Source organism: Brienomyrus brachyistius, chromosome 23 (genome assembly GCF_023856365.1).
Source record: "Brienomyrus brachyistius isolate T26 chromosome 23, BBRACH_0.4, whole genome shotgun sequence".
NCBI classification, from domain to species: domain Eukaryota; kingdom Metazoa; phylum Chordata; class Actinopteri; order Osteoglossiformes; family Mormyridae; genus Brienomyrus; species Brienomyrus brachyistius.
In genome coordinates this window covers 19926655-19952705 of record NC_064555.1, presented here as the reverse complement: position 1 = coordinate 19952705, position 26051 = coordinate 19926655, and the positions used below count along the sequence as shown (strand labels likewise).

The 26051-nt window shown below is 42.8% G+C and overlaps 2 protein-coding genes across 14 annotated transcripts in view; both read left to right on the top strand.

Moving 5' to 3' along the window:
• Positions 1-584: 584 nt before the first annotated feature.
• On the top strand, positions 585-22154 carry LOC125719448 (speedy protein A-like). 6 transcript variants are annotated; one of them, XM_048994231.1, is made up of 12 exons: positions 585-701; positions 7272-7331; positions 7677-7829; positions 19503-19561; positions 19648-19733; positions 19890-20061; positions 20322-20520; positions 20896-20953; positions 21227-21354; positions 21501-21617; positions 21788-21878; positions 22016-22154. In XM_048994231.1, exons 3-10 carry the CDS (start codon positions 7679-7681, stop codon positions 21596-21598), a joined length of 951 nt encoding a protein of 316 aa, XP_048850188.1. In that variant the 5' UTR covers positions 585-701; positions 7272-7331; positions 7677-7678; the 3' UTR covers positions 21599-21617; positions 21788-21878; positions 22016-22154. The 6 variants fall into 6 exon arrangements, with proteins under 6 accessions (XP_048850188.1, XP_048850190.1, XP_048850194.1 ...); XM_048994233.1 differs by having other exon boundaries at positions 601-696; XM_048994237.1 differs by lacking the exons at positions 7272-7331; positions 7677-7829 and adding exons at positions 18787-18836; positions 19160-19306 and having other exon boundaries at positions 671-701.
• The window catches only part of LOC125719447 (speedy protein A-like), a 41785-nt gene continuing 16428 nt past the window's right edge, over positions 695-26051 (top strand). For 2 of the 8 annotated variants that reach the window (XM_048994228.1, XM_048994230.1), the window contains exons 1-10: positions 695-987; positions 1325-1477; positions 1675-1733; positions 1820-1905; positions 2062-2233; positions 2503-2701; positions 3077-3134; positions 3408-3535; positions 3682-3798; positions 3967-4057. In XM_048994228.1, the coding sequence (XP_048850185.1) occupies positions 1327-1477; positions 1675-1733; positions 1820-1905; positions 2062-2233; positions 2503-2701; positions 3077-3134; positions 3408-3535; positions 3682-3779 (951 nt within the window). In that variant the 5' untranslated portion in view covers positions 695-987; positions 1325-1326 and the 3' untranslated portion in view covers positions 3780-3798; positions 3967-4057. Of the gene's footprint in view, positions 988-1324; positions 1478-1674; positions 1734-1819; positions 1906-2061; positions 2234-2502; positions 2702-3076; positions 3135-3407; positions 3536-3681; positions 3799-3966; positions 4058-4194; positions 5894-10320; positions 10412-10548; positions 11414-22015; positions 22156-26051 lie in introns of those variants that run through there. The other 6 variants (XM_048994227.1, XM_048994224.1, XM_048994225.1 and 3 more) reach the window with 6 other exon arrangements.

Below are 26051 nucleotides of genomic sequence, written 5' to 3'. Positions count from 1 at the left end.
ACCTTCTGATCATAACCCACTGTACCATTGTACCTGATAACAGTACCATCAGGCAACACATTAACAAGAAATCTTTTTACCTCCTGTACAAGCTGTTTAAAGTCTATTCAGAGATTGAATTTATAGCAAGACTTTTGTATAATTAATACATCCAGACTCAAACCTCAGTTTCATTATTTTTAAAAGCTAAGAATGCATTCACTTAGAGGGCATTAACTTTACTACTAACTTAATATTTTGTGTTCACAACGTCAGACATAACTGTATGAATCTAAATCTGTCAATCAAACGTCTAAACTCTATATCTAAATATATAGAATATCTAAAATGCAAAAAAGACGTGTACATAGGGTATCCACAATGACTTGCTTTAGTGTTAGATGTAAACTATCAAAAGGTTATTTTAATTTTTAAAACTACATTTAAGACATATAAATACAACACTCATTACTAATATGGGGAACAACCTATCTGGATCACAAACGATTATTATGATTTATTTTTAAATAATGCACGGAAATATATAGCGCATCACGGGCCGTTGCCATGGACACAGCTGCGGGATTTGAACCTCAACTGTAGCGAAAAGCAACGTGGAGACAGCAATTACCTGCACAGACAGCATTTATCTGCACAGACACTGAGAAAGAACGACATTTCAGCGAAATAACACAGACAAGAAGAAGATACAGACTGGTAAGGTAGGGCGGGATTCCCTGTGATCATCGGAAGGTACAGTGATCATCCCTGAAACCGCCCCTCTTCGCTGGGTTCAGCTCTAACAACTGGGACGGTTTGGATCCTACCGCCTGCGTCGTGCCCGTCTTCGTTATTTTGCTATTTAAAAAAAAGTGTAAAGTGTCCAAATCGAGTGTATAATTTAAAAATGACTCAATTTAATCAGTTTAATTTCATTTTTTTTTTACTTCAAGAAAGAACATCAGAACAGCAGTTACATTCTGTAACAACAAGCTCCTTGCAGTTAAAGTAAGCTTTAGACAATGTGTTCTTTATGTCATATCATGATATTATTCAAAAGGTTGAGCTTAATGAGCGCAAAATTCGAGGTTTACTACGTATACCATATTATTATGTTTAGTCAGCGCGGGAAAATAACACAATATATTTGTCTCATATTTAAACATAAAAAATTTGAAGAGAGTATGTTAGCCAGTTAGCTGCGCCACGTGACTCGCCTGCTTTACAATCCAAGTCGACATTAGAACACAAGCCGGCTAACGCCTTGTCAGTGCGCATTACAACTAACGCCTTGTCAGTGCGCCCCCTAGCGGAGTTACCCCACTGCCTCCGCTCTGCTCCGCAGGGATGGTGAGGCACGCGCACTTCCGGCGCCGGTACCTCAGCCAACAGGAGGCAGAAGGTCCATCCGGACAGGACTTCAGCGGCAGGGAGCAGCAAGAGGAATCCCTGATCATCATGGATCAGCAGGAAATGGCTGCTTTCTTCGCACTGCTGGGTGGGTTAGATTAGTTCCAGCGTGAGGAAGAGCTTTAAATTATCTTTTAAATCTGCTTTTTTTCTAATGACAATATAACATCAAAATAAAATGCATTTCATTACAAGAACAGTATGTGCCTGCTTTCTGTATACTGGACGAATTCAAATGTCAAAAAAAAAGTATGTAGTACTAAAAATATTTCATGATGCCCTCAGATGATGATCTGATCCAGCATTTCCTCTGCATGGACTCCTGCTACATGGTGACCGACAAGGTAACTGTCATGCATTGGTGTTGCTGCTTTAATCACTCTAAGCAAAGCAGAGACTACTTTTCCCATCCCTTTGCTCTTCATTTCAGTACCTACTGGCGATCACCTTTATCTACTTCAAAAGAGCTCACTTCACGGCCAGTGAGCACACGAGGATGAACTTCTTCATCGCCCTGTAAGTGACAGCATGCTATGGTGGACAATATAGATGAATGTAAAAATAATAACAAAAACAATTTCCTCCATCAGCATGAGAATAAGTCTTGGATGAAATTGCTGGAGATCAGCGAAGCCAATGGATCTCAGAATAGTGAATTCTTCCTCTCCCCAGATATCTCGCGAACATGATGGAGGAAGAAGAGACGGGGAACAGATTTAAGATCTTTCCCTGGGCCTTGGGAGGAAACTGGAGACGTCAGTTTCCCTCCTTCATCAAGAAGAAGGACCAGCTCTGGGCCCGGATGGAGTACAGGACTGCTGTCAGCCGCCACTGCTGTGAGGAGGTACAGTATGTTGTCTCATCTTTAATACAAGTAAATTACATTAATGTTCAGCCACCATAAAGCTTGAAATGTCTCAGAGCAGAGGGAAGGGTTTCTCATCATTAATGACCTTTTCTGTCTTACTGTAACTTAAGCTAAGCTAAGGGCTATTTGCTCACTGATGTCTTTGGGGGCAGATACCAAATGACTGTTATCATAAGTGGTGTTGCTGGTGTCACAGTGAGTCACGTTCTGTCATCTGATCCATGTATGTCCGTGTCCCCATGCAGGTGATGGCCATCGTACCCTCCCACTCTCTGTGGAATCGGGAGCGCCCCGAACATCACAGCGGGGCCCAGCGGCACTACAGCGGGGAGGGCTTTCAGTGGCCCCGGGGCCCATCCTCTGTACCCGTCGCCTGCACGCTCTGCAGCATGACCGTCCGGACCCAGGAACCCCGTGCTTCTGACCACTCAGGGAGCCCAGAGTGTAAGTATGAGCTCTAAGTGCCAGTTTTTCTGTAGCCTGTCAGTTTCTATGCACTGGAACTTGATCTAGTTTATTTATTTTAAATTGACATTAGTCTTCCCCGAATTGTTGTCACTGAGCACTTTTCTTAAATATTCTTAAAAAGTTTAATCTTATATTCATTGTACATTTTGCAATCCATCTATTGATTCATTGAGATTTTCCCCAGTTCCTTGTTCGCTGTCTTGTGTGACCTCTCAGCCATTAATGAGCCTATTACTGTACATTCTACTGAAACATAGAGTGCAGAGCTACAGGTCAAAGTCTTAGCTCAGTCTAGCAGGCCTAGAGATACACTTACCCTCAGTATTTACTGCTGTCTGCTATGTTTTTCAGCCAGCGCACAAGACAGCGAAGCAGAACAGGATGGACCCCTGATCCGGATCAAAGAGGAGTAGGTTCTTCTTGGGTAGAATGATAAGCTGCACACACAGCCTAATCGCGTACTTTAATTCATTATTCCAACAGATGTGCTATACTGAGTATTTCAGGGATTTCGTGGTTGTTTAAGTCTGTGTCACATGTATTCTATTCCAGCACATTAACTGTAAATCACAAGACCTTGTTTGGAAATGATGGTCTTTGACACCAATTATGGTAACATCAAGACATCTATGCAATTAAGAGCAGAAACTTCTGGCTATTAATGGTGATCCTTCTCTCTCAGAAGACGAGGCTCAAAGCGAACATGGGATGGACAGCTGAAGGATCACAGTCGCTGTCCAGATCCAGAAAAAGGTCCAAGTCATTCTGATCCTGTTGGAAGACCTCAGGACCTTGGATCTCCCTCTGTGGGTAAGATGTCATATAAAAATTTTAGTAAAGTGGTTAAGATGGATGGATGAAATTGACTGAAGGTGCGGGTTGCAAAAACGACTGGAAGTTAAATGTACACATCGAATGTATGCTAATGGTTGCCTTCCTGTAAATGCTAATGCCAGGCGTTCTGAAAGTGAGGAAGGTCACCGAGACGACGGGCCTGCCTTTCAGATCGGCACCACACGTTGGAGCCCTTGTTCCAAGCTGCATCATTTTGTAGCCGGGAACTTTTTATACAGGTGAGGCAGAAAAGTACAACGTTTTCAGTAGGACTTATATTTATTAATGTGTGATATAAAAAATGGATAGTTTCACTTATTGCCCAGGAAACCTCATTTGTAATTAATTATACTTTTATTGTCATGTTTCTGGGTTTCTCTGTGAGTTTCCTGGTTTCTGTGTTGCAGCCCCATTTCTGGTTCCCTGCTTCCTGGTCTGGGATCTCATCCAGTCAGCGGCCCAAGACCCATTGGTCCCCTGTTGCCACGCCTTCCCCTTGTAAGAATTCCAGCACCCGCCTTGCTTTCAGTAAAAACACAGATAGACCTCACATTCAGTGTGAGGTATTGTAATCTACCCTGCGTGCTCCAGTCTCAGCTCATCTACCCCTGATTCTTGTTCCATATCCACTCCAGTGCCGAGTCCTCGTCTGTGTAGGATTGACCCTTCCGACATCCAGAACATCCTGCTCCTCATCCCCGACTATGTTTATTCCTTTCTGTTTTGATCTTGGTTGCCCACATCTATATTTAAACACAATGTACTGTTGTATGGGCAGCGTTTCTCAAACTATGGCCCGCGGACCGGTGCCGGTCCGTGAGAGGGTTCCTGCCGGTCTGCGGAAGCTCGCTTCTGCACCGATCAAAATTCAGTCAGATCAGGCATAATAATAATAACAATAATAGTAATAGTGTTTATCTATAGTAATAATATCTATTTATGCGGATATGCATCCGCGGGGGGGGAGGTTGTTTGGGGGGGTCGTTTATGCAGGGCCCTGCAGCCCCAAAGCCTGACATGAGTTTGAGCAACGCTGTAGTAATGGATTTTGGGCAACCATTGAATGTGATATAATGGAATTTTGGTAAAGTGCTGATTCTGCAGCAATGAATTTTTGTTAATCACAGGTTTATTGCAGTTATGATTCCAATACAGAGGGAATGTTATCTCATTTAGAAAATTCAGTCTTAGATTGGGAAGGACCAGACTCTTCAACAGTACGAATACTTGGGGGGGAAAAGCTGTTTTTAAGCTTCAATCACCTGCAGTGAAACTTGGTGTCTGAGAGTCTGTGTGGTCCAGGTATATATTATGTTGTGGGAACCAAATGTCCCCAAAATGTGATAAAAACCTGTTATTTCACATTCTGGATACCATTTTTTTGGTTCCCACAGTGGGAAATTCAATTTTATAAAAATATATGACTGCAATAAAAAACTTGTGATTTTGATTTGATGTTGAAATGTTGATTTTTTTGTAGCTTATGGTTAAGGTTTGTTATAGTTGGCATTAGGGTTATAACTGTCTGATTGAAAGGGTTTAAATATTGTTAATATTCTGTTTACCTCTGTTTTCTTGCACTATAACAAGACCTCCATTTCATCTCTGCATATAACCCATGAATAATGTGGCTGAAGATGAAAAACTTTTCCAGATTTCCCATAATAACCAGTTTGCATAATAAAAAGTCTTTATCTACCCCAAAACATTTAGATGTGAATGAGAATAACTTCAGGCTGAAAGATGCAGATTGGAGAAAGGGCAGTCTTGTAATAGTGCAAATTGTACAATATATAGAGCTGTTTTTGTTTGTTTTAGTTTCTGTATATGTATAATATTTAAGAAAATATAATTTGTATTAAAGTGTGTGTTATGAATAATAAATGTTTCATTTATACAAAAACATGGAAGTCTTTTAACATTTTTCATTTCTTTCTCAATTGTCAACTGTATATATGTAAATAAGTTTGTGTTGATGACCGAATGGTGGCAGCTGTGAGCTAAGGCGACGTTGAAAAGTCTTAATAAAGTTTTGTTTTTTGGAAGTAAAAGAGACGGGAGTTTCTGTAATAACATGCCTTGATGTCACTCTCTCACTTACCTTTGCAACCTGCGCTGATCACTTTAAGTTCCTGCTGTTCTGCCATACAATTGTGCAATATTGTACATTACTTTTTTACTTCAGAGGTTTTATTTTAGTTCATTCTATTTTTATCCAGTTTAGACATTTTATTCCATTATTGTTTTTTTTCTATTTATTGTTTAGACCTGAGAAAATGTGTTTCGTTCTTATGTCAAGTGCTTTGAATGGCAATAAAAGCTGATTCTCATGTATATATTCTTTTCCTGTATGATTCACATCCATTTAGTCTGGCTTGCTGAGGTCACACTCACATCCCTCCAATTCGGCAGGCAAATTTGGCTGAAAACACTGTCTAGATAGATGTGCAATGATGTAGAGGCTGGCTCTCCTGAGGTTATGCAGGGTCGTTTCTCTACTATATTCACACAAGTCCATTCTGCAAAAAAGACACTTGGGATTTTCCTGGGGGAAAATATGAGAAAACAATAGTCACAAAGAAATTTGAAAGTGCATAACCACACAGTGTGCTGTTGATCGTATGTTTGATTGACAGTAGGGGTTATCCCACTTCAAGGGTGTCAAAGCCATACTTTCCATCACTAGCAATACGCCCAACCCCTAACAGGCCATTTTCACAGCTATTGAGACAGGCCTGCCTTTAATCACCGATCGATAAAAAAAGCCCCTCATGGAGGGGTGGGATTCCGAACTCACACATTTGTCTCATATTCCTGTGGGTAGCGGCTGGATCATGCACTCAGTGGTGAGGGCAGTAGCTCATCTCTGCAAATCCAGTAGAGCCTGGGTACAGGGAACAGTGATCAGGGGCTAGATAACACAGCCTGGAGTAGCCCAACCAACATGGTGACAGGGATGTTGTATTAACAGGCCCTGTGAATGCCGGCAAAGTCCTACCGCGTCGATCCTTCCCTGGCTATAGGGCAGGTCTAACATAATCAAGAAAACGGTGTCCTCGTCATCACTGATGATGATGGCCTCCTGCCCAAACTGTGATGTCATCCATACCATCACTAAATTCATGCCATATCTAAACTGGCTTCAAGAGGTGGAGGAATCCCACACCCCAGTGACACTGTACCATGCATGTCTGTTGAATGAAAGTGTACTTGTGACAGTTCCAGTGACAGTCTCCAGTCCCTGAGGCACCAGTGCCACTGTCATCACTGTCTGTTCTGAATTCTGGTGACATTCTATCATGAGAGCATAACCCCATTGCACTGTCGAGTCAAATGGCAGAAGTTGTTAATCATGTACTGCAGACAGATCCACGTGACGATGCTGGAGGCTGTGGCCCAAGTTCATGTGAGCATGGCTGGGGGAGCAGAACTGGTTCTCGCTCAAAGAATTTTCTTCCACTGTTGATCACCAGAAGGTACAGTGATCATCTCTGAAACTGCCCCGCTTCGCTGAGATCAGCTCTAAAAACTGGGACGGTTTGGTTCCTACTGCCTGCGTGGTGCCCGTCTTCGTTATTTTGCTATTTTTTAATTTAGTGTAAAGAGTAAAATGTTTAAAAGTTTTATTAAACAGAAATTAGTTGTCATTTAATTTAAAAATGACTCCATTTATAAAGTTGTCAAAGTTTTCACGTCATTTTTTTACTTCAAGAAAGAACATCAGGAAGAAGACACCTGAACATTCTTTAACAACAATCTCCTTGCAGTTAAAGTAAGCTTTACACAATGTGTTCTTTATGTCATATCATTATATTGATCTAAAGGTTGAGCTTAATGAGCACGAAATTCGAGGTTTACTACGTATCTTGCTAAGCCATATTATTATGTTTAGTCAGTGCGGGAAAATAACCCAATATATTTGTCTCATATTTAAACATAAAAAATTTGAAGAGAGTATGTTAGCCAGTTAGCTGCGCCACGTGACTGGCCTGCTTTACAATCCAAGCCGACATTAGAACACAAGCCGGCTAACGCCTTGTCAGTGCGCATTACAACTAACGCCTTGTCAGTGCGCCCCCTAGCGGAGTTACCCCACTGCCTCCGCTCTGCTCCGCAGGGATGGTGAGGCACGCGCACTTCCGGCGCCGGTACCTCAGTCAACAGGAGGCAGAAGATCCGTCCGGACAGGACTTCACCGGCAGGGAGCAGCAAGATGAATCCCTGATCATCATGGATCAGCAGGAAATGGCTGCTTTCTTCGCACTGCTGGGTGGGTTAGATTAGTTCCAGCGTGAGGAAGAGCTTTAAATTATCTTTTAAATCTGCTTTTTTTCTAATGAAAATATAACATCAAAATAAAATGCATTTCATTACAAGAACAGTATGTGCCTGCTTTCTGTATACTGGACGAATTCAAATGTCAAAAAAAAAGTATGTAGTACTAAAAATATTTCATGATGCCCTCAGATGATGATCTGATCCAGCATTTCCTCTGCATGGACTCCAGCTACATGGTGACCGACAAGGTAACTGTCATGCATTGGTGTTGCTGCTTTAATCACTCTAAGCAAAGCAGAGACTACTTTTTCCATCCCTTTGCTCTTCATTTCAGTACCTTCTGGCGATCACCTTTGTCTACTTTAAAAGAGCTCACTTCACGGCCAGTGAGCACACGAGGATGAACTTCTTCATCGCCCTGTAAGTGACGGCATGCTCTGGTGGACAATATAGATGAATGTTAAAATAATAACAAAAACAATTTCCTCCATCAGCATGAGAATAAGTCTTGGATGAAATTGCTGGAGATCAGCAAAGCCAATGGATCTCGGAATAGTGAATTCTTCCTCTCCCCAGATATCTCGCGAACATGATGGAGGAAGAAGAGACGGGGAACAGATTTGAGATCTTCCCCTGGGCCTTGGGAGGAAACTGGAGACGTCAGTTTCCCTCCTTCATCAAGAAGAAGGACCAGCTCTGGGCCCGGATGGAGTACAGGACTGCTGTCAGCCGCCACTGCTGTGAGGAGGTACAGTATGTTGTCTCATCTTTAATACAAGTAAATTACATTAATGTTCAGCCACCATGAGGCTTGAAATGTCTCAGAGCAGAGGGAAGGGTTTCTCATCATTAATGACCTTTTCTGTCTTACTATAACTTAAGCTAAGCTAAGGGCTGTTTGCTCACTGACGTCTTTGGGGGCAGATACCAAATGACTGTTATCATAAGTGGTGTTGCTGGTGTCACAGTGAGTCACGTTCTGTCATTTGATCCATGTATGTCCGTGTCCCCATGCAGGTGATGGCCATCGTACCCTCCCACTCTCTGTGGAAGCGGGAGCGCCCCGAACATCACAGCGGGGCCCAGCGGCACTACAGCGGGGAGGGCTTTCAGTGGCCCCAGGGCCCATCCTCTGTACCCTTTGCCTGCACGCTCTGCAGCATGACCATCCGGACCCAGGAACCCCGTGCTTCTGACCACGCAGGGAGCCCAGAGTGTAAGTATGAGCTCTAAGTGCCAGTTTTTCTGTAGCCTGTCAGTTTCTATGCACTGGAACTTGATCTAGTTTATTTATTTTAAATTTACATTAGTCTTCCCAGAATTGTTGTCACTGAGCACTTTTCTTAAATATTCTTAAAATGTTTAATCTTATATTCATTGTACATTTTGCAATCCATCTATTGATTCATTGAGATTTTCCGCAGTTCCTTGTTCGCTGTTTTGTGTGACCTCTCAGCCATTAATGAGCCTATTACTGTACATTCTACTGAAACATAGAGTGCAGAGCTACAGGTCAAAGTCTTAGCTCAGTCTAGCAGGCCTAGAGAGACACTTACCCTTAGTATTTACTGCTGTCTGCTACGTTTTTCAGCCAGCGTACAAGACAGCGAAGTGGAACAGGATGGACCCCTGATCCGGATCAAAGAGGAGTAGGTTCTTCTTGGGTAGAATGATAAGCTGCACACACAGCCTAATCGCGTACTTTAATTTATTATTCCTACAGATGTGCTATACTGAGTATTTCAGGTATTTCGTGGTTGTTTAAGCCTGTGTGACATGTATTCTATTCCAGCACATTAACTGTAAATCACAAGACCTTGTCTGGAAATGATGGTCTTTGACACCAATTATGGCAACATCAAGACATCTATGCCATTAAGAGCAGAAACTTCTGGCTATTAATGGTGATCCTTCTCTCTCAGAAGACGAGGCTCAAAGCGAACGTGGGATGGACAGCTGAAGGATCACAGTGGCTGTCCAGATCCAAAAAAAGGTCCAAGTCATTCTGATCCTGTTGGAGGACCTCAGGACCTTGGATCTCCCTCTGTGGGTAAGATGTCATATAAAAATTTTAATAAATTGGTTAAGATGGATGGATGAAATTGACTGAAGGTGCAGGTTGCAAAAGCGACAGGAAGTTAAATGTACACATCGAATGTATGCTAATGGTTGCCTTCCTGTAAATGCTAATGCCAGGCGTGCTGAAAGTGAGGAAGGTCACCGAGACGACGGGCCTGCCTTTCGGATCGGCACCACACGTTGGAGCCCTTGTTCCAAGCTGCATCATTTTGTAGCCGGGAACTTTTTATACAGGTGAGGCAGAAAAGTACAACGTTTTCAGTAGGACTTTGATACTTATTAGTGTGTGATATAAAAAATTTATAGTTTCACTTATTGCCCAGGAAACCTCATTTGTAATTAATTATACTTTTATTGTCATGTTTCTGGGTTTCTCTGTGAGTTTCCTGGTTTCTGTGTTGCAGCCCCATTTCTGGTTCCCTGCTTCCTGGTCTGGGATCTCATCCAGTCAGCGGCCCAAGACCCATTGGTCCCCTGTTGCCACGCCTCCCTCTTGTAAGAATTCCAGCACCCGCATTGCTTTCAGTAAAAACACAGATAGACCTCACATTCAGTGTGAGGTATTGTAATCTACCCTGCGTGCTCCAGTCTCAGCTCATCTACCCCTGATTCTTGTTCCATGTCCACTCCAGTGCCGAGTCCTCGTCTGTGTAGGATTGACCCTTCCGACTTCCAGAACATCCTGTTCCTCATCCCCGACTATGCTTATTGCTTTCGGTTTTGATCTTGGTTGCCCACATCTATATTTAAACACAATGTACTGTTGTATGGGCAGCGTTTCTCAAACTATGGCCCGCGGACCGGTGCCGGTCCGTGAGAGGGTTCCTGCCGGTCTGCGGAAGCTCGCTTCTGCACCGATCAAAATTCAGTCAGATCAGGTATAATAATAATAACAATAATAGTAATAGTAATACTGTTTATCTATAGTAATAATATCTATTATGCGGATATCTATATGCGGATACGCATCCGTGGGGGGGGGTGTTTGGGGGGGTTGTTTATGCAGGGCCCTGCAGCCCCAAAGCCTGATATGAGTTTGAGCAACGCTGTAGTAATGGATTTTGGGCAACCACTGAATGTGATGTAATGGAATTTTGGTAAAGTGCTGATTGTGCAGCAATGAATTTTTGTTAATTGCAGGTTTATTGCAGTTATGATTCCAATACAGAGGGAATGTTATCTCATTTAGAAAATTCAGTCTTAGATTGGGAAGGACCAGACTCTTCAACAGTACGAATACTTGGGGGGGAAAAGCTGTTTTTAAGCTTCAATCACCTGCAGTGAGACTTGGTGTCTGAGAGTCTGTGTGGTCCAGGTATATATTATGTTGTGGGAACCAAATGTCCCCGAAATGTGATAAAAACCTGTTATTTCACATTCTGGGGACCATTTTTTTGGTTCCCACAGTGGGAAATTCAATTTTATAAAAATATATGACTGCAATAAAAAACTTGTGATTTTGATTTGATGTTGAAATGTTGATTTTTTGTAGTTTATGGTTAATGTTTGGGCTGGGTAGGGGTTAAGGTTTGTTATAGTTGGCATTAGGGTTATAACTGTCTGATTGAAAGGGTTTAAATATTGTTAATATTCTGTTTACCTCTGTTTTCTTGCACTATAACAAGACCTCCATTTCATCTCTGCATATAACCCATGAATTATGCGGCTGAAGATGAAAAACTTTCCCAGATTTCCCATAATAACCAGTTTGCATAATAAAAAGTCTTTATCTACCCCAAAACATTTAGATGTGAATGAGAATAACTTCAGGCTGAAAGATGCAGATTGGAGAAAGGGCAGTCTTGTAATAGTGCAAATTGTACAATATATAGAGCTGTTTTTGTTTGTTTTAGTTTCTGCATATGTATAATATTTAAGAAAATATCATTTGTAATAAAGTGTGTTATAAACAATAAATGTTTCATTTATAAAAAAACATGGAAGTCTGTTAGAAATGAAAAATATTCTCTCAATTGTCAACTGTATATATGTAAATAAGTTTGTGTTGATGACCGAATGGTGGCACCTGTGAGCTAAGGCGACGTTGAAAAGTCTTAATAAAGTTTTGTTTTTTGGAAGTAAAAGAGACGGGAGTTTCTGTAATAACATGCCTTGATGTCACTCTCTCACTTACCCTTGCAACCTGCACTGATCACTTTAAGTTCCTGCTGTTCTGCCATACAATTGTGCAATATTGTACATTACTTTTTTACTTCAGAGGTTTTATTTTAGTTCATTCTATTTTTATCCAGTTTACACATTTTATTCAATAATTGTTTTTTTTATCTATTAATTGTTTAGACCTGAGAAAATGTGTTTCGTTCTTATCATGTCAAGTGCTTTGAATGGCAATAAAAGCTGATTCTCATGTATATATTCTTTTCCTGTATGATTCACATCATGACATCAATGATGGTGTTTGACACCAATTATGGTAACATCAAGACATCTATGCAATTAATGGCAGAAACTTCTGGCTATTAATGGTGATCCTTCTCTCTCAGAAGACGAGGCTCAAAGCGAACATGGGATGGACCATCTACAGAACCTTGTATGCTCGCACAACCTGGCTGAACAACAGTTTTTACCTCACATCCATCACGCTTCTGAACTCACAGCACTGATCTCGAACACTCTGATGCATTAGCCTAACACAGGGGTCACCAACCCTATGTCCGCGGGCACCCGGTGGCCCGTTGGCTTCATCTCAGTCGCCCGCGGACTTGTGCTAAAAATAGCAAGTTGCCTTTGTGGTTCACCAAAAATATAAGTACATATTTTTTTAATGCTGCGCCTTGTGTAAATTTTTGTGAAAGTTTCACACATGAAAATTTTATGGTGGTAATCGAAATAAAAATATACATATAAAAACAATGTATTCATATGTTTCGAGTTCATAGTTTACCTGTCATGACAATTAATTAACCCTGGTTTTGCTAATACATCCATGATTACACCGCGCTAAAAAGCATGGCTGAGAAGAGAAAGAAAACATATATTTTTAACAAATACTGGGAAGAAGAGTTCTTTTTTACATCAATACGAGATAAGAGTGTGTGTCTCATTTGTGGAGCTATGGTGACGATTTCAAAGCGGCACAATGTGGAAAGACACGATCAAACCACTCATCTACAGCGCGGTAAAAACTTTCTTTGTGGAGAAAAAAGTGCCGCTGGAGAAGGATGCGTCGGTAACTACCGATGGCGCACCGGCATCGGTGGGATACCGTGCGGGCTTCATTGCGCATTGCAAGAATGACCAAGACTTCCCACCTTTCTTACACTACATCTGTATCATTGACCAGCAGACGATATGCGCGAAAGTGACCGGGTCTGACCATGTAATGGCGCCCGTTGTAAAAATCATCAACAGCATTCGCGCCAAAACCAAGCAACACAGGACATTCAAGGTCCTTTTGGAGGAGCTGTCCGCGGAATATGGAGACGTGTTGCTACATACAGAGATCCGATGACTCAGCAAAGGGTGGATTTTGAAACGTTTCTTGACACTTTTGGGTGAAATAAAGGAGTTCATGCAGAGCAGAGAAGAGGACACCTCCCTATTGGACGACATTGAGTGGTTTGCTTGATCTTGCCTTTTTAACAGACATCGCAGAAAAACTGAACAATTTGAATTGTGAGCTGCAAGGCACAGGTAAGACTGTCACAAGCATGATACGTGCTGTAAAAGCTTTTAAAGCTAAAATGAAAATTTTCTCTGCACATTTACAAAGAAAAAGTGTCGTGCACTTTTCCTCTGTGCAAAAAGTTCTAAGTGACAATGCTTATGCATCTGTGGCTTTTGATGAAGCTGTAGAAAATACCGCCAAGTGATTAACAGACTGATGCAAGAGTTTGAGAACAGATTTTGTGATTTTGATCAACTTGCGCCATGTGTGTCATTCATTTCAAATGCTTTTATGTCAGTGGACATTACAGGCACAGCTGAGAACCTAAGTACAACCTTCACCTTAGATGCAGGGCAGGTAGAAATTGAAATATTAACTTGCAAAATGACCTGCACCTCAAAGCACACCTGAGCAGCCCAAACTTTTGGAACCTAGTGGACACAGAAAAGTACAAAGCTGTCTGCACAGCAGAGCTCTATGAAGGTTGCTTGTCTTTTCGGATCGACCTCTCTCTGTGAATCAGCCTTTTCGAATATGAAGTTCATAAAAAATAAACACAGAACACGCCTGATACACATCTGCAGGAGTCACTGAGAGCGGCAATGTCAAACTATACATAGAATACAGCAAACTAGTGGACAATATGGAATGCCAGCTTTCTCACTAACTGGCAGATAAGACTTAACAGTGTTTTAGTAAAACACCATGTTACCTGGTCAATTGATCATTACTCACTGATTAAGTCAGATTCAAAGTTGGAGTTGACACAATCTCATGTATTGGGGAAAAACACAGTTGACCTCTGTTTTTTGTTGAATGAAATTGTGACATGTTTATTTGTACAAAATAAATGTCACTTTGACAATGAAATATAAATATTCTCATTTACAAATAATTGGCAAAAAGTTATGAATGCAGTTCATTGTAAAAAATGTGAATAATATTGTACACTTTTTGGAATAAAAAAAAATATATATATGTGTGTGTGTGTGTGTGTTAGGATCGCCGGTTAACGGGTGCGGCGAACAGGTGGGCAGACGGGCAGGAAACAGGCACGGCAGGCAGGATACGGGGAAGAACGGGGATTTATTGGGTAGGCAGGGAGCAGGAAACATCAGACAAAGACTAACGTCAATGACAGACCAGGAACCAGGGCAAGACACGGACTCAAATACACAAGACGGAGTAAAATAACTAGACACAGCTGGGTACGATCAGGGAAGCACACATGGATAATCAGGGGGGCGTGGCTCACACGAGGATCGTACGAGCTGGCCGTGACAGAACCACCCCCCCCCCCAAAGGCGCGCTCTCCGGGCGCACCTCAGGGGAGGCGACGGATAAGACGAGACCGGGGAACCAGGATCTGGAAGATAAGAAAAAAACCTTTAACGAGACACCGGAAACAGGAATGAGACAGAACAGGCACAAAGACAGGAAGTAAGACAAAACCTGACAGAGGATAGGGAAAGCAGACAGACAGATCATGAAAGGGGACACAATGGGAACAGGCGGGACAAAAGGGCCAGGGGTGAACGGAGGAGGAACAAAGGGACTAGGAATTGAGACAGGAGGGACCAAGCCAGGAGGAGGAGCAAAGGAAGGAGGGAGACAGGCAGGGGAGTAAGGAGAGAAGGCAGGGGAATAAAGGGCAGTCCGAGGGAGCCCCAGTGGGCGAGGGGTGGCAGCCGGAGGGGCTGCAGGCGGCCGGGAGACCGGAGCAGGAGGGGACCTCAGAACAGCAGAGGAGGCAGGGCGAGGGACAGACGGAGGGGCCGAGGAGGGAGGCGGAGGGAGACCCAGGGAAGGGGATGAGGTAGCTGGAGGGGACCCTGGCGAGGGCAAGGGGAGGGGGGGAGCCACAGCAGGCGGCGACGTCCTCCGGCGCGCCAGAGCGGGGGGACCCGCAGGTGACTGAGGAGCCGCAGCAGGGGAGTCCGCAGGCGACCAACGAGGCACCGGAGCAGGGAGCGAGACAGGGCGACGAGGCTGTGGAGGGGGACCCGCAAGGCAACAGCCGACCCGGAGGGCCAGGACCCACAGGCGCCGACCGAGCCCCAGAGCAGGCGAGGGAGGGCGAGCCAGGGGGCAGGGTGGGAGGGACCCCAGCCCTACGTCTGTGTCCTCTCCCCTTGCGGGACACAGACATGGGAGTCCTTGGCCGGGGTCCAGCTCGCCGGGGTGAGGGCGAAGGAGTCATCAGGGAGGTCCCCAAGGGGTCCCACTCAAGCTCCTCTACCTCCAAGGAGGGAGGAGCGGTGGTTAGATTGTCCAGGACCTCCTCGGGGACTGGGGCCGAAGGGACAGGAATGGGGTGAGGAACAGGAGCTACAGGGGGCATAGTCATTTGAGGTGGAGGGAGCGCCTCGGGCGTGGGAGCTGCTGGCACAGGGAGCGCCTCGGGCGCGGGAGCCGCAGGCGGAGGGAGCGCTGTGGGCGCGGGAGCCGCAGGCGGAGGGAGCGCCTGCATGGGCGCTCTAGCCGCAGGCAGAGGCGGCTGCATGGGCGCTGGAGCCGCAGGCAGAGGCGGCGGCACGGGCGCTGGAGCCGCAGGGAGAGGCGGCTACACGGGCGCTGGAGCCGCAGGCAAGGGCGGCTGCTCGGGCTGCGCAGGCGGTAGGAGCGGAGGGAACTCCTCAGGCCAGGCGGGTGCAGCGGAGGCGCTGTGCAGCGGCCCGGCGTGTTCTCCGGACGGGGGAAGCTGCCCAGGGAGACAGCTTAGCAGCGCTGGGGACTTCCGTGGTAATCGGAATGCACTCCCGATCACCTCCAGGAAGAGAAACGGGGATGAGGGTGCTTCCCCCTCCTCCGGCGCACGGCGGTGGCGGGAGGCGGCACTATGTCTGTAAAGGCAGACGGCGGGAGGATAATCCTGGGTTCGCTAGGCGCAATGTACCACTCGGTCCGGAGCTCAGCCACTCGCTGGAAGTTCGTGCACACTTCCTCCGCGAGGTGCGTGTCCTCTTCCAGGGAGAGCCGGTACAGAATATCCCAGCTCCGGCTAATGAAACCCCATGCCAGGGGATCCTCCCGGATGCCGGGCTGGGCTATCCAAAATAGCAGCTGGTCAACGTAACTGCTGTAGTCCTCCTCAGTGACGGAAGCTGCTCTTCCTTTAGGGTCCGTCATTCTGTTAGGATCGCCGGTTAACGGGTGCGGCGAACAGGTGGGCAGACGGGCAGGGAACAGGCACGGCAGGCAGGATATGGGGAAGAACGGGGATTTATTGGGTAGACGGGGAGTAGGAAACATCAGACAAAGACTAACGTCAATGACAGACCAGGAACCAGGGCAAGACGCGGACTTAAATACACAAGACGGAGTAAAATAACTAGACACAGCTGGGTACGATCAGGGAAGCACACGTGAATATTCAGGGTGGCATGGCACACACGAGGATCGTACGAGCTGGGCGTGACATTGTGTGTGTGTGTATATATATATAGTTTTGAGCTGGGAGCCCTCGAGCCATTTGGCAATCTTAAGGTAGCCCTCGGTTGGTGACCCCTGCCCTAACGTGCAATATCAATATTTATTTACAAATATTTATTGATTTACAATCAATATTGTACTTAAAATGACAATAAAATATCTTTTTACTCTGGCTCCCGGTCCCCCTCTGGTTTTTTATTCTAGCATCTGGTCTGTCGTTTTTCCCCTGGTCTGAGTTTCCCTCATCTGTCTGCCTAGTACAGTTCCCCTCTCCGGCCGACCTCTCGTGCCCGGAGTACATGCGTTGGGGAGGGTTCTGTGACACCCCGCAGTCCTTGCCTCTCGTTTCAGCCCCAGTGTGGATGATTGCAGGTGCCTCTCGTTTACTCCCTCATCTGTGATGTATTTAAGTGCCTCCTCGTCCTGAACTCCCCAGTCTGGTCATTGTATTGTTATCTTATGTTGTTGCTGCCTGTGTGAGCTCCCTGGTCTGCTCTGTGTTACGGTTTGATCACGCGTACCTCGTTTTTGGGCCCCTGTGGTCCTTTTCCTTTCGCCTTACCTGCCTTCTTGTCTACATTTAGAATTTAGTGATTAATTGTCATTGTTGACACACCACAGCACACAACAACAAAATGTGTTCTCTGCATTTAACCCATATGTGACATAGCAGGGGGCAGCTAATTCAGCGCCAGGGTAGCAGTGCTTAGGGGCGGTACCTTGCTCGTGGGGATTCGAACCTTTTGCAATCTTTTAATTACAAGTACGCTTCCCTAACCATCAAGCCCCTTTTGATTTTCCTGGTCTTTGCCTTCACTTCCTTTCTTCCCACTATGTGACAATCTCTCTGCTGACCACAGAATCTGAATCGGTGACCTTCTGATCATGAGCACAGAATCATAACCCACTGTACCATTGTACCTGATAACAGTACCATCAGGCAACACATTAACAAGAAATCTTTTTACCTCCTGTACCAGCTGCTTAAAGTCTATTCAGAAATTGAATTTATAGCAAGACTTTTGTATAATTAATACATCCAGACTCAAACCTCAGTTTCATTATTTTTAAAAGCTAAGAATTTATTCACTTAGAGGGCATTAACTTTACTACTAACTTAATATTTTGTGTTCACAACGTCAGTCATAACTGTATAAATCTAAATCTGTCAATCAAAAGTCTAAACTCTGAATATCTATAATGCAAAAAAGACGTGTACATAGGGTATCTACAATGACTTCCTTTAGTGTTAGATGTAATTAAACTATCAAAAGGTTATTTTAATTTTTAAAACTACATTTAAGACATAGAAATACAACACTCATTACTAATATGGGGAACAACCTATCGGGATCACAAACGATTATTATGATTTATTTTTAAATAATGCACGCAAATATATAGCGCATCACGGGCCGTTGCCATGGATACAGCTGCGGGATTTGAACCACAACTATAGCGAAAAGCAACGTGGAGACAGCAATTACCTGCGCGGACATTGTGAGAGAACGATATTTCAGCGAAATAACACAGACAAGAAGAAGATACAGACTGGTAAGGTAGGGCGGGATTCCCCGTGATCACCGGAAGGTACCGTGATCATCCCTGAAACCGACCCGCTTCGCTGGGATCAGCTCTAGGAACTGGGACGGTTTGGATCCTACCGCCTGCGTGGTGCCCGTCTTCGTTATTTTGCTATTTAAAAAAATATATATAGTGTAAAGAGTGTCCAAATCGAGTGTATAATTAAAAAATGACTCCATTTATAAAGTTCTGTCAAAGTTTTCATGTCATTTTTTCTTACTTCAAGAAAGAACATCAGAAAGAACATTCTGCAACAACAAGCTGCTTGCAGTTAAAGTAAGCTTTCAAGAATGTGTTCTTTATGTCATATGAGCTTAATGAGCGCGAAATTCGAGGTTTACTACGTATCTTGCTAAGCCATATTATTATGTTTAGTCAGCGCGGGAAAATAACCCAATATATTTGTCTCATATTTAAACATAAAAATTTGAAGAGAGTATGTTAGCCAGTTAGCTGCGCCACGTGACTCGCCTGCTTTACAATCCAAGCCGACATTAGAACACAAGCCGGCTAACGCCTTGTCAGTGCGCATTACAACTAACGCCTTGTCAGTGCGCCCCCTAGCGGAGTTACCCCACTGCCTCCGCTCTGCTCCGCAGGGATGGTGAGGCACGCGCACTTCCGGCGCCGGTACCAACAGGAGGCAGAAGGTCCATCCGGACAGGACTTCAGCGGCAGGGAGCAGCAAGAGGAATCCCTGATCATCATGGATCAGCAGGAAATGGCTGCTTTCTTCGCACTGCTGGGTGGGTTAGATTAGTTCCAGCGTGAGGAAGAGCTTTAAATTATCTTTTAAATCTGCTTTTTTATAATGAAAATATAACATCAAAATAAAAAGCATTTCATTACAAGAACAGTATGTGCCTGCATTCTGTATACTGGACGAATTCAAGTATTAGAAAAAAAGTATGTAGTACTAAAAATATTTCATGATGCCCTCAGATGATGATCTGATCCAGCATTTCCTCTGCATGGACTCCTGCTACATGGTGACCGACAAGGTAACTGTCATGCATTGGTGTTGCTGCTTTAATCACTCTAAGCAAAGCAGAGACTACTTTTTCCATCACTTTGCTCTTCATTTCAGTACCTACTGGCGATCACCTTCATCTACTTCAAAAGAGCTCACTTCACGGCCAGTGAGCACACGAGGATGAACTTCTTCATCGCCCTGTAAGTGACGGCATGCTCTGGTGGACAATATAGATGAATGTTAAAATAATAACAAAAACAATTTCCTCCATCAGCATGAGAATAAGTCTTGGATGAAATTGCTGGAGATCAGCGAAGCCAATGGATCTCGGAATAGTGAATTCTTCCTCTCCCCAGATATCTCGCGAACATGATGGAGGAAGAAGAGACGGGGAACAGATTTGAGATCTTCCCCTGGGCCTTGGGAGGAAACTGGAGACGTCAGTTTCCCTCCTTCATCAAGAAGAAGGACCAGCTCTGGGCCCGGATGGAGTACAGGACTGCTGTCAGCCGCCACTGCTGTGAGGAGGTACAGTATGTTGTCTCATCTTTAATACAAGTAAATTACATTAATGTTCAGCCACCATAAGGCTTGAAATGTCTCAGAGCAGAGGGAAGCGTTTCTCATCATTAATGACCTTTTCTGTCTTACTGTAACTTAAGCTAAGCTAAGGGCTGTTTGCTCACTGATGTCTTTGGGGGCAGATACCAAATGACTGTTATCATAAGTGGTGTCACAGTGAGTCACGTTCTGTCATCTGATCCATGTATGTCCGTGTCCCCATGCAGGTGATGGCCATCGTACCCTCCCACTCTCTGTGGAAGCGGGAGCGCCCCGAACATCACAGCGGGGCCCAGCGGCACTACAGCGGGGAGGGCTTTCAGTGGCCCCGGGGCCCATCCTCTGTACCCGTCGCCTGCACGCTCTGCAGCATGACCGTCCGGACCCAGGAACCCCGTGCTTCTGACCACTCAGGGAGCCCAGAGTGTAAGTATGAGCTCTAAGTGCCAGTTTTTCTGTAGCCTGTCAGTTTCTATGCACTGGAACTTGATCTAGTATATTTATTTTAAATTTACATTAGTCTTCCCAGAATTGTTGTCACTGATCACTTTTCTGAAATATTCTTAAAAAGTTTAATCTTATATTCATTGTACATTTTGCAATCCATCTATTGATTCATTGAGATTTTCCCCAGTTCCTTGTTCGCTGTCTTGTGTGACCTCTCAGCCATTAATGAGCCTATTACTGTACATTCTACTGAAACACAGAGCGCAGAGCTACAGGTCAAAGTCTTAGCTCAGTCTAGCAGGCCTAGAGAGACACTTACCCTCAGTATTTACTGCTGTCTGCTATGTTTTTCAGCCAGCACACAAGACAGCGAAGCGGAACAGGATGGACCCCTGATCCGGATCAAAGAGGAGTAGGTTCTTCTTGGGTAGAATGATAAGCTGCACACACAGCCTAATCGCGTACTTTAATTCATTATTCCTACAGATGTGCTATACTGAGTATTTCAGGTATTTCGTGGTTGTTTAAGCCTGTGTCACATGTATTCTATTCCAGCACATTAACTGTAAATCACAAGACCTTGTCTGGAAATGATGGTCTTTGACACCAATTATGGCAACATCAAGACATCTATGCAATTAAGAGCAGAAACTTCTGGCTATTAATGGTGATCCTTCTCTCTCAGAAGACGAGGCTCAAAGCGAACATGGGATGGACAGCTGAAGGATCACAGTCGCTGTCCAGATCCAAAAAAAGGTCCAAGTCATTCTGATCCTGTTGGAAGACCTCAGGACCTTGGATCTCCCTCTATGGGTAAGGTGTCATATAAAAATTTTAGTAAAGTGGTTAAGATGGATGGATGAAATTGACTGAAGGTGCGGGTTGCAAAAACGACAGGAAGTTAAATGTACACATCGAATGTATGCTAATGGTTGCCTTCCTGTAAATGCTAATGCCAGGCGTGCTGAAAGTGAGGAAGGTCACCGAGGCGACGGGCCTGCCTTTCAGATCGGCACCACACGTTGGAGCCCTTGTTCCAAGCTGCATCATTTTGTAGCCGGGAACTTTTTATACAGGTGAGGCAGAAAAGTACAACGTTTTCAGTAGGACTTTGATACTTATTAGTGTGTGATATAAAAAATCGATAGTTTCACTTATTGCCCAGGAAACCTCATTTGTAATTAATTATACTTTTATTGTCATGTTTCTGGGTTTCTCTGTGAGTTTCCTGGTTTCTGTGTTGCAGCCCCATTTCTGGTTCCCTGCTTCCTGGTCTGGGATCTCATCCAGTCAGCGGCCCAAGACCCATTGGTCCCCTGTTGCCACGCCTCCCCCTTGTAAGAATTCCAGCACCCGCCTTGCTTTCAGTAAAAACACAGATAGACCTCACATTCAGTGTGAGGTATTGTAATCTACCCTGCGTGCTCCAGTCTCAGCTCATCTACCCCTGATTCTTGTTCCATGTCCACTCCAGTGCCGAGTCCTCGTCTGTGTAGGATTGACCCTTCCGACTTCCAGATCATCCTGCTCCTCATCCCCGACTATGTTTATTCCTTTCTGTTTTGATCTTGGTTGCCCACATCTATATTTAAACACAATGTACTGTTGTATGGGCAGCGTTTCTCAAACTATGGCCCGCGGACCGGTGCCGGTCCGTGAGAGGGTCCCTGCCGGTCTGCGGAAGCTCGCTTCTGCACCAATCAAAATTCAGTCAGATCAGGTATAATAATAATAACAATAATAGTAATAGTGTTTATTTATGGTAATAATATCTATCTATCTATGCGGATATGCATCCGCGGGGGGTTGTTTGGGGGGGTTGTTTATGCAGGGCCCTGCAGCCCCAAAGCCTGACATGAGTTATGGAGTTTGGGCAACCACTGAATGTGATGTAATGGAATTTTGGTAAAGTGCTGAATGTGTAGCAATGAATTTTTGTTAATTACAGGTTTATTGCAGTTATGATTCCAATACAGAGGGAATGTTATCTCATTTAGAAAATTCAGTCTTAGATTGGGAAGGACCAGACTCTTACTTGGGGGGAAAAAGCTGTTTTTAAGCTTCAATCACCTGCAGTGAGACTTGGTGTCTGAGAGTCTGTGTGGTCCAGGTATATATTATGTTGTGGGAACCAAATGTCCCCGAAATGTGATAAAAACCTGTTATTTCACATTCTGGGGACCATTTTTTGGTTCCCGCAGTGGGAAATTCAATTTTCTAAAAATATATGACTGCAATAAAAAACTTGTGATTTTGATTTGATGTTGAAATGTTGATTTTTTTTGTAGCTTATGGTTAATGTTTGGGCTGGGTAGGGGTTAAGGTTTGTTATAGTTGGCATTAGGGTTATAACTGTCTGATTGAAAGGGTTTAAATATTGTTAATATTCTGTTTACCTCTGTTTTCTTGCACTATAACAAGACCTCCATTTCATGTCTGCATATAACCCATGAATAATACAGCTGAAGATGAAAAACTTTCCCAGATTTCCCATATTACCCAGTTTGCATAATAAAAAGTCTTTATCTACCCCAAAACATTTAGATGTGAATGAGAATAACTTCAGGCTGAAAGATGCAGATTGGAGAAAGGGCAGTCTTGTAATAGTGCAAATTGTACAATATATAGAGCTGTTTTTGTTTGTTTTAGCTTCTGTATATGTATAATATTTAAGAAAATATCATTTGTAATAAAGTGTGTTATAAACAATAAATGTTTCATTTATAAAAAACATGGAAGTCTGTTTACATTTTTCATTTCTTTCTCAATTGTCAACTGTATATATGTAAATAAGTTTGTGTTGATGACCGAATGGTGGCAGCTGTGAGCTAAGGCGACGTTGAAAAGTCTTAATAAAGTTTTGTTTTTTGGAAGTAAAAGAGACGGGAGTTTCTGTAATAACATGCCTTGATGTCACTCCCTCACTTACCCTTACAACCTGCGCTGATCACTTTAAGTTCCTGCTGTTCTGCCATACAATTGTGCAATATTGTACATTACTTTTTTACTTCAGAGGTTTTATTTTAGTTCATTCTATTTTTACTCAGTTTAGACTTTTTATTCTATTATTGTATTTCTTCCACAATATTTTTTTATTTTATTTTCATTTTTTAAACACTTTGAAATACAGCCTTTTACAATTGTGCAGTTTTCCAAATATCATACAAACATAAGATTGCTGCATTTACTCTAGAGGGATAGAAAAAAAAAAGAGAAAAGAGAAAAACAAAACAACACTAAACAAGAATGTTACTCCTGTTTCAGCCCATGGTAATCTATTCAAAGTTGGCTTTTATAATCCTACTGAGTACTAAATGAAACAAATATGTTAAAGATTTTATCAATCTATGAGGTCGGAACTGCTTTTGTCCGTAAAGATTAGTCATCCACTTCTTTATCCATTAAATCCAAATCTTTAATATAGTTAATGAAAGGACTCCATATACTTTCAAATACATACTGTTTGGCCTTTAATATGTACGTTATCTTTTCTAATGGAAGACTCGACAACATCTGTCTTATCCACTGATTAGTACTTGGTCTGTGCATCTTAGTCCATAACAGAGCTATACATTTTTTGGCATAAAGCACACTGAGGTCTATAAATGCTTGTTCACTTCTACTATAATTATGTTTCTCTGGGTATAATCCCAGCAGAAAAAGCTTAGGGTCCAGTACAATTTGTTTTAAAATTATCTTTTCAATTATGACTTTTACCTCTTCCCAAAATAATTGAATATTTTTGCATTGCCAAATACAGTGAAACAAACTTCCTCTAACTTCCTTACATTTTGTGCATATGTCTGGTATGTCTTTATTATATCTGTTTAATTCAACCGGTGTTACATACATCCGCATTACCCATTTATACTGTATAAGTTTAAGCCGTGTGTTTATAGACATTGTATGAACTTTAGTACAAGCTTCTTTCCAATCTTCTTCTGAAACTTCTAATTGCAAATCTTCCTTCCATGCATTCAACTTATATTGTGAATTCTCAGGTGAGTAAGCTGTTAGCAATTCATAAAATTCAGATATAATACCTTTTCTCAGATTATCCTTTATCATAATTTTTTCTAAAGATGAAAGTGGAGGCCTACTAAGAGCATTGTCTTGACTTACTTTAACGAAGCTTCTCAGCTGGAGGTATTTGAAAAAATGTTTCCTATTAAGATTAAATTTAAACTTCAACTCCTCAAAAGACAACATAATATCAGAGTCCGTCAAATAGAGATCTTGGATCATTTTAAGTCCCTTCGATTCCAACAGTTTGAACGTTGCATCCGCTCTTCCTGGTACAAAGAACTGATTCCCCCATATTGGACTATATTGAGATAACGAATGAGAGTCTTTTAAATAATTTTGTACATCATACCATATCTTTAACATATGTCTTACAATTGAATTTTTAGTTCTTTTCCGTAAATTTTTTGCTGTGTCCGAATATAAATATGAGGGAAGAGGTAGGGTTAGATTATGAGATTCCATTTCTATCCAATGCGGAGACTCATTTGCTGAAAAATAGAACATAATAGACCTCAGTTGTGCTGCCCAGTAGTACCACAATATATTTGGACATTTTAAACCTCCTCTGTCAAATGGTAAATACAACAAAGATAAACGAAGTCTTGCCTTCCTATTGTTCCATATAAATCTGACAAACATGGTTTTGACTTTTGAAAACAAACCTGAAGGAGGCGGTAAGGGTATATTTTGAAATAAATAAAGTAGTTTGGGTAGTATGTTCATTTTTAAAATATTAATTCTCCCAATTACAGATACTGGTAGTGGCATCCATCTATTTATTGATTCATTAAATTCTTCCATTAAAGGTTCATAGTTGGCATCAACAATATTTTCCAATCTTGGCAAAATTTGTACTCCCAAGTATTTAAACTGCTCAACAACATTAAACTGAGTTACCTCTAAAATTGGATTTCTTCTTTCATTTGAATTTAGCAGTAATATAGAAGATTTTGTGTTGTTTACCCTATAACCAGAGATATCACCAAATGTTTTAATTAGCTGCAGCACAGCCGGAACTGATTTACTTAGTTTTGACATGAATAGAATGACATCGTCAGCATACAAGGATATTCTGTGTTCTGTCTGTCCTATTGTTATTCCACAAATTTGCTGATTTGAACGTATTCCAATTGCAAGAGGTTCAATTGCTAGCGTAAACAACAAAGGAGAGAGTGGGCAACCCTGTCGGCAACCTTTATAAATTTTTATTGGTTTTGAAATATTTCTATTAGTCAAAATTTCTGCGGTTGAATTTTTGTATATTACTTTAACCCATTTTATGAAGCTATCTCCAAGTCCAAATCTTTCTAAAACACTGAAAGGGTAAGGCCATTCGACCCTATCAAAGGCCTTTTCGGCATCTAATGATAGGAGTGCTGTATCTGACATCTCTTTATTAGTGTGAATAATGTTTAATACCCTTCTTACATTATGGAATCCCTGTCTTCCCATTATAAATCCATTTTGATCTTTATTAATAATGT